The 13,561-nt window shown below is 37.2% G+C and overlaps 1 protein-coding gene across 1 annotated transcript in view; it reads right to left on the bottom strand.

Moving 5' to 3' along the window:
- Positions 1–921: 921 nt before the first annotated feature.
- The window catches only part of LOC113620125 (receptor-type tyrosine-protein phosphatase delta), a 194,647-nt gene continuing 182,007 nt past the window's right edge, over positions 922–13,561 (bottom strand). Inside the window, exons 22-27 of the mRNA XM_027105857.1 lie at positions 13,037–13,215; positions 12,290–12,416; positions 11,005–11,130; positions 7,939–8,093; positions 4,733–4,868; positions 922–2,825 (exon numbers count right to left, since the gene is read on the bottom strand). Coding sequence (XP_026961658.1) covers positions 2,757–2,825; positions 4,733–4,868; positions 7,939–8,093; positions 11,005–11,130; positions 12,290–12,416; positions 13,037–13,215 — 792 coding nt within the window. The 3' untranslated portion in view covers positions 922–2,756. The remainder of the gene's footprint in view (positions 2,826–4,732; positions 4,869–7,938; positions 8,094–11,004; positions 11,131–12,289; positions 12,417–13,036; positions 13,216–13,561) is intronic.

Here is a 13,561-nt window from a genome sequence, read left to right on the forward strand (position 1 = left end):
AGATAGAATGTTTGTACAGAAAAGCAGAGTGGAATGCACATCAATGACAGTAAGGGAGTTAGCTCTCAGAACAGCTCCTGAACAGTAAGATATCTGGAATATTCTCCTCCTCGCTCGTCTATGGTATGCATCCCGTTCATTTTCTTCTTGTGATTATTCTCCCCTTTCCCTTTGCCAAATGGGCAGTTTTGGTTTCAGGGAGAGAAACTGCTCATTGGCCAATCGTTCTGGTGTGCAGTACACCATCGGATTCTACCTGTCCAACATGGCATGTCTGCATGACGCAATGTCTGTCCGACCCCCTTTGTTTCACTAAACGAAAATCATAGCACTGAGTAATCTGGCACTTGGATAAATCTCCAAAAGATACAAACTAAAAGAAAACAACAACAGACCCACATAGTGCACATTCTTCTCTTGTTCTGATGTAGGATAGAGAGTCTCATTCTGAGGTAGCCTTCTAGATACTTATTATTATTTTTTTTTTTTAGTATTATAGTTTTTTTTTTTTCTTTTTCTTTCTTTTCTTTTTTTTTTTACAAAAGTGCTCAAATATGATGCTTGCAAGTGTTTGGTCTCTTGGATTTCATTCTGCTAGTGATGGGAAAATGTAGAAAACAAAACTCCTTCCATGCAGAACATCAATGAAGCTAACATTAAACCAAAATATTTTACCAAAACTCTTTAATAAGAGTTCCTTGGATATTCTGAGTGTTCTTTAAAATCATGTAAGATATGGCAAACTCATGCCATTGTCCATGGCTTCCTATAGAAATTATGTTGAAAAATTTGGGGGGGATATATATATATATATACATATATATATATTTTTTAATTTCTCCTTTTAGAAAAATCCTAATGAAATAGTAAATATGTTCAAAGTTGACAATCATGTTTGTTAATAAATTAAGTTTGGTGCAGTTACTGAATGTTCCAGAGCAGATTTGGAAGGGATTACAAATAAAACAAGTAGCTTTTCCTGATGTTGACAATGATGAAAGGAAGAAGGGCCCTGATTATCCAAGTGCTTTGGGCTGGTACAATCACTAACATCCCCGACTTGGTTGAAAACTAGGAATGCATATTATTCAAAGAGTTTTTGTACATGTGGTAAACAGATAATGCTTTAATTGGAAGAGAAACACATACGAACAAATAATGAAAATATGAACCAAAAGCTGAAAAGAAATGCTATTAAAATAGGCATCAATTATAAGGCACTCTAAATGCAAAACTAAAACCAAAAGAAAACAAAGTACAGCACTTCCCAGGAATGCTGTATGCCACAAAAAATGTTTCTGACCGAACAGAGTAACATGAGTTTGGCTTTGCCCCTGTTACATATCATAAATGCAAATTTCATAGCACATACTATAGACAATATACAATTGAATACACTGTTTTTTAAACATCTTGATAGCTGATATATTACAACATTCTCTCCTCCTAAAGGGATATGCACTGACCTTTCCCACATGCACACCTCTTAGATATTTAATAATGTTTTATTGCACTAGAGTGTTAGAAATATTGAACTTTGTTGGAAGCCTGGCTAACAAAATAGTATTTGTGAATATGGTTAGGGGGGTGGGGGGAGATTGGGTAGGAAATTAAGGGGGTGAGGTTTGACAATCACTGATGTGCATTCCTCATTTCCCTTAAGAATTAAAATTGTGTGATATTGAGAAATATCAGTATGTCATAAAATTAATAACAAATTGAAAAAGGTGTTACAATAGCTTCTCTACCTTAAAAAATTTAAAAACTAAATCATGGAAGAACTGAATGATAGCTATATCTATCTTTTTGTGTGGACACACTATATATACATAGACACCCCTATAAAATATGGATATATATGTATATATGTTAGCAGCAACTTTATACTTTGCGCCTCCCTGTTGATTCCAAAGAACAAAACAAAGTTCTCTTTGATTATTTGAAGAAAATGGGTACTTTCTCAGCAACGAAAACCAGACAGAAGTGTAAAAGTAAGACCAGACGAGACCGATACTGTAGATTAAGAGTATTGCACAAAAATGTGCAAATTTTCCAATTATTTGATATTTCTACAGCAAGGTATCACAGATAACAGTTCTACAGCTTAAAAAAACCTACAATTTGGAAATAAAAAATGAAGAGTTATGTAACTTTTTTAAAATTCACTTTATCGAATGATACATTTTGTTAAAAAAAAAAGTTTACACAGTTAAAAATGAAGCACAGGTCAGCAGTATCTTTACAATACTAAAAAACTAAATCAAAGACTTTCTTTTTAAACATTCCCCACCCCCTTTCCCCCTAAAACGTTATCATGAGTAGTATGCTGGGAAGGGGCGATGTCAAAGCAGAGTCCATTTTGTCATGAGAAGCCAGCAAAGATCTTGCCCTGAACTGCTGCACTCAGGCCATTTCTCTTTGCACCCATCAAGCAATCCTGAACAAGATGGCGGTTCTTTGCTGTGATTTCTTCTTCCCTTTATTTTGAATCCTTGAGGTATCTGTAAATAAAATCCTTCAGATGCCTCATCAGTCAGGACTCTCTTTATTCTTTCTCAGGTTAGATTATTAAACTGTGAATTCTTGGTCCACCCGGAAGAGTTTGTTTTTTTAAATTTGTTTTGTGTGTGATAGTCCCACTAAGTGGTTGTTAGCTAGAAGTTAAGAAGGACTTCTCAAATGCCCTGTATGGCTCAGAAGAGACTCCATGGATATTGAAGGGCTTGCAGTAAAAATCCAAAGTGGGTCAGGGGTTTCTACGTTGCATAGTGATCGAAGCTGCCCAGGTACTCTAGCGCGGCTCGATAGCAGAACTGATACTGATCCTGCCGGAGACAAAGCATGGGGAGAAAGAAAAGGGGCCATGAGTACATTTTAACAGAAAAGTGGAAATCGATGTTGGAAGACAAAGTTACACCTAGATGGGGGCAAAATCACTGCTTTCGCCAATCAATTCAATCCAATGACCAATTGTTTTGTTTTGAGCAAAGAACCATTAGCCACATGGGGTACTTATTAACTTCACCACTCAATTCGACTAAAATAGTCTCCTAATTCCAAAGTAGTAACAGCTCCTGTGAACATTATCTTCCAGACATATGTGAACTGTTCTCCAAGGATAGTACCAGACAATTACCACCAGCTAAACATGGGAACTCCTTATATGTCACAGCCGTCTTTTAAAATTATCTAATTATTTGAGGTAAGTAATTTTCAGTTCGCATATTTAAGAGAGGCCTATGCAGACACATATTGTCCTGAGGAAAATGTGGTTTCATTTATCTTCTGGGCTGTTGCCAAAAACATTTGAATTAAAAAAAAAAAAATCTTATCAGACAGTAGACCTTGTTGCCTGCAATCAGAATTATTCTCCATTGTTTCTGATGTGTTTATATAAGTGAGGGAAGCGGCCAAAAGGTATCGTTGTGATGAACATCAGGCACACAAAGCCGAATACACAGGGCGCTGAACTTTTAGGCTTTTCATCCCTTGAAAATGGCATCACAAGACTGGCTGCCCATGTCAAAAAGTACCTGTGCCATTTGGCCTAATTCATTGTGATGGCTAGTTAGTTGCCTGTTCTAGAAAGACCCACACTAAACTAAAACAGCATGAAACATGTCCTTTTTCAGACAGGGAAGAACACTGTCAAATGGGAATAAGTGGGGGCATTATAAGATAGAAAAATTATAATTTACAGATGAAGAAGGGGTGAGAAAAAGTAGGATTTTCCCCGTAAAAGAAACTTATTTTCAGTAGCCAATGGGGCTGAAAGTAGATAGTCTCTATTTTGCTTAAATGTGCATTTTTCTACAATAAAAATGGTGATGCAAAATAAATGGAGTTTGCTTTCCTATCTTGTCACAGTAAGTTGCTTGGCTAAGTGTTAAGGCTTTCTAAACGTCCAATTTCCCTCGTCACCCCCAACACCCATTAAGTTTGTCAGGCTGACATAATGTTTTGAGTATTGCAAGCCAAATGCTTGCACTATTTTGAAATCAAAGTCTGGAAGATACTGTGGGTTATGAATTTAGGAATACATATAAATTGTATAATTTGGTGGCCTTTTGAGAAACAGGAAAACTATCTATCACTTATATTATCCTTAAAATGAAGTCAGTAGGTCAGACTGGCTAAGTCATGAATTCCTATTATTCTGAAAAATATCAGAATTTTCATAACAATTCTTGGAGTAGAGAATGGAAGGCTGATTTCTCTAGTGCATATCCAGGATGCAAATATTTTAAAATACCATTATTAAGAAATGAAATATAGAGCAGTTGATAATACCTAGGCATATAGAAGGAGAATGGAGGCATAAAATGGGCCAAGGGTCTATTATCTACCAGGTATATTATCTACCATTGGGCTTTTTACATATATTAAATTCGTGCAATGTATATCACATTAATGTATATATATATATATAATGAATTATATGAAATTGCCATTTTTATAGGCCCCAAACAGTGACAATTTAACATGGTTCAATCTAATACGTCATCTTAGATAACTTCCAAACCAGCTCTAAGACACTGACACTGTCACTCCCATTTACAAAGGGGGAAAATGAGGTTCAAAAATATTAAACAACTGGATGCTTTTCCTACAGTATTTTCCTGCATTTTGCCTCTGGTGTTGAGAGTCTCTGGACTCTAGGAGATCTTGGCAAACAAAATGTATTATTTGGTTCTTGAGATGTGACAAACAAACTCCTGGAGATTCTTCTCACCTCTGTCTGCACCATGGCTGGTCGTTGCGTTCTTAACATTTTGACAGTCTGGAAGATATCTACTACTCCTTCATATCTCATTCTTTCCAAAACAATGCTTAGTGTTATGAAGACTCCAGTTCTTCCAACGCCCGCACTGTCATAATAACAAAGACAACATTACTGGATGAGACACTCACGGTCTCGGCCACATTTGCTTGGAGGTGGACGTATGTCCACCAGCTTCCATATTACATTGGGTTCTACTACAGCAATGTTCAGGAAAATGTGGTGTTGGGTTCATGAAATGATTACTCTTAAGACTGTGCCATGATAACAGGTGAGAATGAATGTGGAGTAATTAGGATTAAGTCTTATAAAATATAATAACCTTTCAACTGGGATTTTATGTCATTTTGGAAAGGGCCAGGAAACATAAAATAAATGGATAAAAGGAATGGTAAATAAAATACAGATTTATACTCTTCACGTAGATCCTGAAATTTTAAACTTTGCCTGCTTAATATTTTTAAAATATGAAATAATTCATTTTTTTTGAATTTTATTTATTTTTTATACAGCCGGTTCTTATTAGTTATCTATTTTATACATATTAGTGTATACATGTCAATCCCAATTGCCCAATTCATCATGCCACCACCACCCCCTCCCCCCGCCACTTTCCCCCCTTGGTGTCCATACGTTTGTTCTCTACATTTGAAATAATTCAGATAAGGTAAGACAAACTGGGTGCCTTCAGATTTTCTTGTAGTCACTTAAGAATCTGTGCAACATGTCCCATCACCTAGACGTAAAAATAAATATGAAGGTATATATACTATTCAAATTCAGACATCAGTTTTGATATGAGAAAGGAGATTCTATCAATATAACAGGATTTTTGACATGGGATCCTCATTTAGTCTTTGGAAGGGTCTATGAATATCTTATATGTATGGATTGTGTAAATATATATATATATATATATATATATATTGTTTCTGAAACTTACAACTTTAACAGATTATCAAAGGGGTCTCTAAACTGGAAAAAGTTCAAAAAAGAAGAAGAAGAAAAAAAACACAGTGGTTAAGAGCCACTGAGCTATACACTTATCTACTATTTTTAGATGTTCAGTAGCTAAAACACCAGGATTCTTTCCACCACGTTAGCAAGGTTTTGAGTTTCTGTTTTCTTTAATGTTTTAAGATGATTCCAGAATTGTAACAGCAGCAAAAGAAGAAAATTAATTCATAGCTTTTGTGCTCTTAAGAAGTAGGAAAGCATCTGGAGGTTTAGGTAATGAGGAAAAGAGTGAATAATCTGAAAAATCCCTACATTTTTGGATCCTAATTAAACGGCACGTGTAATGCTTGGGTACAGGCTGTAGAAAATGGATGGATTCATTTACTTCGGGATGTAGTTGATATATAAATAGTGTGTCCCTTTATAAACTGGGTTTTCTAAAGAGTCCTAACAGAAATGTAAGTGAAGCTTTAAAATCCATAGGCAGGTTTTACGGAGTGACTAAGGATAACCAGGCCCAGTCAAGGCTCTCTGTTAAGCTGGAGTAGATGACCTTGAAGGTCCCTTTCAACCTTGAAAGTCTCTCTTAATCCTGAGAGACTGTGATTTATGATCTTTTTGTTGAATGGTCCAGGTACTCCAGAGTCTATCTTACCTTGCTTTGCTTGCTCAAATGTAACAAAAATATAGGATTTCTGGCTTTCTACTAGGTGCTTTCAAGAAAATAACAGACACTGGCCTTATAACTTCCAAATTTATTGACTTTATCCTGTTTTTAATAAGCTATAAATGAGTGGTATTTTTAAAATATCCCCAGATAAGAGAAGATATCTGGAAGTCTTTAAGATATATGAATAACATGTCATAGTATACAAAGCAATCTTTGTATATACAAATAATTTTGTGACAAAAGCAATGAAAAGAGACACATGCATACACACACTTATTTATACTTATGGGAATGCCTGAAGTTAAAGAAAAATGTGTTGAACATATTCTTTTCTTTATAGCTTATACTGGAAAATTTGGATTAGGATTTGGGCAAATTATGTGGAAAATTAAGGGGGATATCCAGGTAATTCAAGTCCCGTATATACCACCCACTTTGTCTGAATATCGAGTCCCTGCATCATTTCCTACATGCTCTTTGGTGTTCTAGAGCAAAGAACTTTGGATAAGCTCAACACACAGCAAATGTGTATAAATAAGGTCTGCTTCTCATTTAATAGCACACTGTGTGTCCCAGAAGGGGTCTTGGAGATCAGCTGAGAAAACTGAGGTCTAGAGAAGTTTCCCTACTGTCACAGAGCTACATGATGATAGTAGTGGGACTAGAGCTCAGATGTTTTGAAGCCCATGTCTAATATTTCTCCTGTTTTGCGACCTGTCTCCCATGTCACTAAGAACTGCAGTTTGGGATTCTGGGGGGGAAGCAAAGTAAAATTTTTAATGAACTCTTTCAAGATTTTGACCATAAAGAGATTACAAACTGAAACTAAAACATATTAGGTGAATTCCTTTTGCTAGAAGGTTTTTGCATAGTAACTTCCAAAAGCACTAAATTTATGGTAATTGTCCTTTCTGAACTGTTTACTTGCTATTTCTGTTAGCTTCAATGACTTGAATTATAAAATGCCGTGGAAACTATTGAAAATAATTAACTTGAAGGTGCTTCATTTTCTGATATAGCAAAAATTTTCAAGCAAATTGCAATTTTAACTGAGGTACCATTCTAATCACTTATTGACTGAAAAGAATTAGTATTGTTATTAAGGCTTAATAACTATTTATGGTTTTCTCAAGAAGGCAAACATAGGAGAAAGATACAGAAAGATAATTATCAGGGTAATGCTATGAAAGCAAAACAAGTGAGGAATGATAAACTGAACAAATTATCACTCGGTGGTGTACAAACAATTCCTGTTACGGTAAAACGGGCAAAGAAAGCACAGTTTGGTCCTTTGTTACAAGAGGCAAAATTTGAAGATAAAAATCTTCCTCTGATTATTTTCACTTTGTGAAAAGAAAGAGAAATGAGTCCTTGCTCTAGGGTTTACAATACACTTCTGAGAAAAATAAAAATAAAATTTCAGTTATGCAGATTCACAATAAATTGGTACCAACAATGAATAGACAACAGTACATACTTTCAAAGTTATTGCATTCAGCACAAATGGAAACTCATCATTCCTGATTCTCACCTGCAATGGACTGAAATGGGTCCATCTTGGCCAAACTGCTCTTTTGTTTTATGGACTTGGCCAATGAAGTCAATAAATCCTTCTCCAGACTTTGGCACTCCTTGCTCTGGCCAGTCAGTGAACTGGAACTGCCTCACGGTTCGGGACTGCCCGTCCTTTAGAGAGAAAGCCACGTATCCAACCGCAAAGGAGGACGCCAGGAGGATTCAGCCAGTGCACAGACCACAACAGCAGGCATGATTTTTTCCAAAAAAGGGAAGAAAAAGTTAGAAACATGTTTAACTAGAAAATTAGTCAGTTAGTATCTTACCTGCTATCAACACTGTCTACATTCACATATATTTAAATTGCAAATTTCTTTACTCTCACAATGCCCATTAAAAACCTGAGCTTTCATAAAAAGCCACCTAGTTCCCATGTTAGTAAATGCTCTGAGCCCCAAAGTTTGCCTTCAAAACCGAAGTGGAACATATACACTCCATTTCAAAATTTTCAGAATCCAATAACTTCTTAATACTGAAAGGAACATCCAGGCATGTCATCCAGACCAGAGATTTTGCTATTGTCATGATACCTTCACATCTGCTGTGTTTGCTTATTTGCAACATTGTCAAATGACAACTAGTGACACTGAAAGGATCTGACGCAAATTGGGTAGCTGGATTTAACCTGGATGCCCCACACGTCTCAGAGGTATACTATTTCTAGCCAAGGCAGTATACACAGCGTGTACCAGGCGACTGTGCTGTTGAGCAGGAAGTGAAGTGTCCCTCAAGGAGACAGGAGAGATTATTAGTAGATAAATGTTGTTTTCTGAAAAAGAACTCTTCCTGGCTGACCACAGGAACTGAGGTGTCTGTGCGGGGCTTTAACATGGACAAACCAAAAGCTAGATACAGGAACAGTCTATCTTTCCTAAAGAGATTGGCAAAATTTCTCTGATTCGTGAAGTATAAATGGTTTCAAAAGAAGACATTAAGGGACTTCTGATTCCTTCTGGAATTGCACAGTGTTTTTGGAAGCACAACAAAAGCAGAAGGGACCCTCTGTTTACAGAAGCAGGAATAACGATTATGACCATCAGCTTTCTTCCCTCAATCAACAGAGAGAGAGAGAATGCAAATTCCAAGTTTACAGGGGCTGATTCTATTTGAGGAGTCCCTGCTCCTAGTTAAGGCTTCAGTTTGGTCCTCCTTTCCACTTTTGTAACAACTCTCTCCACATTAAAGTCATTTTGGATATAGATGTGCAAGTTCCCAAGATTTTGGTTAAGTAGACAAAGACCCAATCCTTCTCGTTCAGTTATATGGAGAAGAGGGGATGGCCCAACTCGAGATGGACATATATCAACCAGCCTGGTGGTTTCCATACGAACAGGGTATATTCCTGACTGGAATCATTTGGGAATAGAAATAAATTGGGAGATCACATCAAGTTTGTGAGAATACTGAGGAATATGAAAGTAACTGCTTGGCCCCATAACAAACTTATGGATGGTTACCATGGAAGCATGATTTACTTCCTTTTGATTCTAGAAAAGGTCTGAAAAGCACAGGAAGGGAAGCCAGAGGCTAGGTAATACAGATTTGTCTTCCTCTGCTTGTCCTGGGGATTTCATTTCTGACCATAGTTGTTTTTAACAGCATGTGTACAGACCTTTACGATTCAGAGGAGAGACCACCTGACTCCACTTAAAGGTTACCTGTTTAACAATACTGTATTCTCAAGTGCCACCTTGCTTTCTAAACTGGGAAGTTGAGATTAGAAACACACTAGGAGCACAAACAGCAAATGCTATGGCAGCTAAGAACGTTATACAATCACAGAGAGGCTTCAAAACAAAACATAGGAACAAGTTCCTGCTTCAGTGTTTCTTGTCTCTGCCATTTGCAGAGCCTGGCTCCTACACTTTGTCGTCAGAAATGGTTGGTGAGTTCGCTTGGAATGCACTCAGAGTTTTCACTCACATATCTAGCTTCAGATTCTGAAAGGGCCTGCTTTTTCCTTTTTTTTTTTTTAAACAATGTGTCACCAAGGCACGCTTGCTTGGGCAACTCAAAACGAGACCTAGGGACTTAACTGCTGTCTTGAGTATAGTCACCTTCGGAGTAGTTAGACTTAAGACTTTCTGGGATTAACAGATCTGTCACCTGGGCCAAGCAGCCTGCTAACCAATTTCTCTTTCACTTTAGGTCAACAGCCAGGGCCAGGCTTTGGGGATTAGTAGACAATCTCTAAACAGGAGTCTTGGTTGAGAAAGCTGCTTTCCAACAAAAACAATGGATCAAGTAAATAGCTCTACCCTACAGTTTTATTCAACCCACCCACTGTGACAGTTCCAAAAACAAAGCAGGGCTTTGGACTGACCCCACTCTCTCCTAAGATGTCTTTGTAATCATGGTTTGAAAGTGGCCAAAGGCAAGGATATTAAAGTTTATGCATAGAACATCTTACATCAGGGCTGAACCTTGCACTCAGCAATCTAGATAAGAAATGCAGAATGAAAATTAGCCAACAAGGGTCGTGGGTGCACAGCTCTCATGGACAGACACATTAGCACACCGAGGAATAAACCATGCCAGGAATCAAATTAGAATGTGTAAAGCTTGTCAGATTCTTCTAAAGAATGCCATTTGCTCAGCAATTTTAAAATCATACCAAATTAACCTCCAAGCCAACATGACCTAAAGGGCTTAGCAAAACAACAACATATTTACAGCCTCAAGTAATGAAGAAGTCAAAAAAGCTCCAAAGAGAATAAGCTGAGGAGGTAAATGTAAGCACAGCCAACCAATCAATAAATGCTTCCCGGCACACACACTCACCAAGCACGTCCCCAAAGTTGGGCTGCCAGATGCTACATTTGAATGTGAGCCAAGCCTGGGCTTGTGAGAAACCTTACAGGACAGGAGAAGTTACTCTTATGTTTAAAAAAAAAAAATCCTCCAGGATGAGTGATTTCTTTTCACTTTGGGAGTATGGTCACTTGGAAAATATTTCTCCCAGGGATGCAGTTTAGACTACGTTTCAGTTAATGGTTAAGAGCATAAGACTGTGCCAACTTACCCTGGCATCTGTGACCTTGAATTCTCTTAGTATATATTGGGGCATGTTGTACTCAGCCATGGGATCTACAACAAAGTACTGGTATCTTGCAGATCGTTCTGCTGGCCAGTACTGGTGACATTTCTCCTAAAAAAAAAAAAAAAAGATTAATGTCAAGCTACGTAAAGTGTAAATAAAGTTTTGTTTAGCATGTATCTATATATTTAATGTCTTTCTTTCACTAATACGGTTTTAGAATTTAAGGTGATTCCAATCGCATATGACTCATTTTCTCTTTGAAACCACAGGTTCCCTGAGGATAGGGAAATCATGTGGTTCAATATTTGTGCATGTTATCAAGCATAGTACTTGGCATACAGTAGGTGCTTAATACACATCAGTTGACTGAATTCTTCAGTAGGGTAAGGATCTTCATACTTACAAGTTAGACAATTAATTACATCAGTCCTCGGACATAATGCTAGTCACGTTAATCATGCATTGATCAACACTGTGTTTTGGAATGAAGAGAACCATCAAGTGTGAACACAGAAAGAAACCTCTGAATTGACCTAGTCCAGTCTCTGTCAGCTCAGGAACCTGGAGCCCACGCAGTTTTAATGACTTCAATAACTAAATCAGAAAAGTCAAGTTACTTTCCTAGTTGGTATTTTTTCACTCTCTCTGTGGGCTCTAAAAAGTTGGGTTTTGGATGCATCTCTACCATTGAGTTTATACAAAGACAAGAAAGAAAACATCTCAAGCACATATGGCAGAATGCTTGTATCTATTGAATCTAAGTGGTAGGTCCTTAGGTGTCTCTAACGCTATTTTATATATTTTCAAGAAGAATCATTTTTTAAAAGTAAACCTGAGGTTACCAGATTATATCCTTAGAAAAACTACGTAACTTTCCAACAGTTTAATGGGAGTGGAAGATGAGCAGGTAAAAATTTGCTCAGAGATGAAAAAAAGTCAAGTTCCTTCATACAGAGTAATGATGGCACCCAAGCTCTAGCTTGTCCAGAGCGAAAGGAAGTAAGAACACATTGAGAGTCAAAACAAGTCAGACGTATTTGTCTCTATGATTGTGTTTCACTGGAACAAAAGTACCAGTTCTTTCTTCAAAACACACAAATGAAAGAACTTGATATGGCTTTGCAAGTTAAAATTCAACACAGTAATGAATGGCCCAGAACACGTCCAGAGTACTCTGTGTTTCAAAGAAATGACGCTGGCACTCGGGTTTTTAAAATGAAATCCTCATTCCTCTTGTGGTCTGAGTGTCTTATAAGGAGACACTCACTCTGCCCATCTCACGCAGCTTGGTGAGCATCACAACGATGGTGGAATTGTGCTCCCACAGCATCCGCCAGAAGTCCTCGGTGGTCTCTGCCAAGGGCCCCTGGGTAGCGATGTAAGCTTTCTGTTGTCTGAATCACAGAGAACGAAAAGAGCATGTTGAAGTCATCAGAAAACACGCAAAGCCTTCGCATTTGATATGTAAACATCAAACCAGGTAATAAAAAATGAAAACATTATTAATGCTATTGCAGTAAATTCCCATTAGGATTGTGTAATCAAATAAGAACACTTAATACATTTGGGGGATTTTGCAAAAGAAATTGCTTTGTTAATATTATGATGTATGTCTTTATCATTGTTATTTAAACTTCAGAGCAATGCTAACAGCTCAATTTCATGTGTCATACCAATCACTTAAGAAACACTTAGTTGTGCAACTTCATTTTGTAGAAATGACTCTTACACAATCTACTGAATTTATATAATATGGTACAAACAGTTCCTTTATCAACTCCTTCCACATCCAAATGACTTCTGAAAGAAGAGTGCACATGGACAGATTAAAAACTCTGTGACTGCTGCTTCTTACTCCTCTCTAAAATAATAAAAAAGCGAATACCAAGGGACTGGATGCTGACCTCTGCAGAAAGAAAACACTTTGAATTGAGATGAAATTCATGCTGGCTGTGAAACTAGGGCACATGTAAATATCAAGGCTTTGGACTGTCAGGGGAGCAAGAGTGTATACCTGTATCCATCAATAAAACTGGCATTGATGTAATCAGATCCTTCTACTCCTCGGATAGGCTGCAGGCATACCCTCGTGGATTCATATGGCATAATATTAACAAGGCGATTTTTGAACTTATTACATGGAAGATTGGCACTGATGAATCTTGAGGTGTGAGCTTTAGAACTGGCTAGACGCTGTTGTAGGAAAAAAGAAAAAATCAAAGATAATTTTAGCCTGTAGTGTGACTTCAGTGTACCCAAGATTCCCTCATTAGATACAAAGATTTTGTTTGCTTTTAAGCAAAGGACTCTTCCAACTGTACTGCTTTTCACTTCTACCTAATGAGTCCATATAGATTATGGAAGTTTTAAATATTATGTTCTGAGAGTATGAGCTCTCAGTTTAAATTAGGGCACAAAAGAGCTCTAGGTATTATTAGGAAGCAAAGGATAGAAAAGGGAAGGAGGAAGAAAGTGTTTTACAGTCAGACACCTGAGGGAGAAGGTCAGGTGAATCTTGTAACTTCACAAATTTGAAAGG

The sequence above is a fragment of the Aethalodelphis obliquidens genome, unplaced genomic scaffold, assembly GCF_003676395.1.
Source record: "Aethalodelphis obliquidens isolate GAN/ISIS:26980383/991018 unplaced genomic scaffold, ASM367639v1 scaffold7, whole genome shotgun sequence".
NCBI classification, from domain to species: domain Eukaryota; kingdom Metazoa; phylum Chordata; class Mammalia; order Artiodactyla; family Delphinidae; genus Aethalodelphis; species Aethalodelphis obliquidens.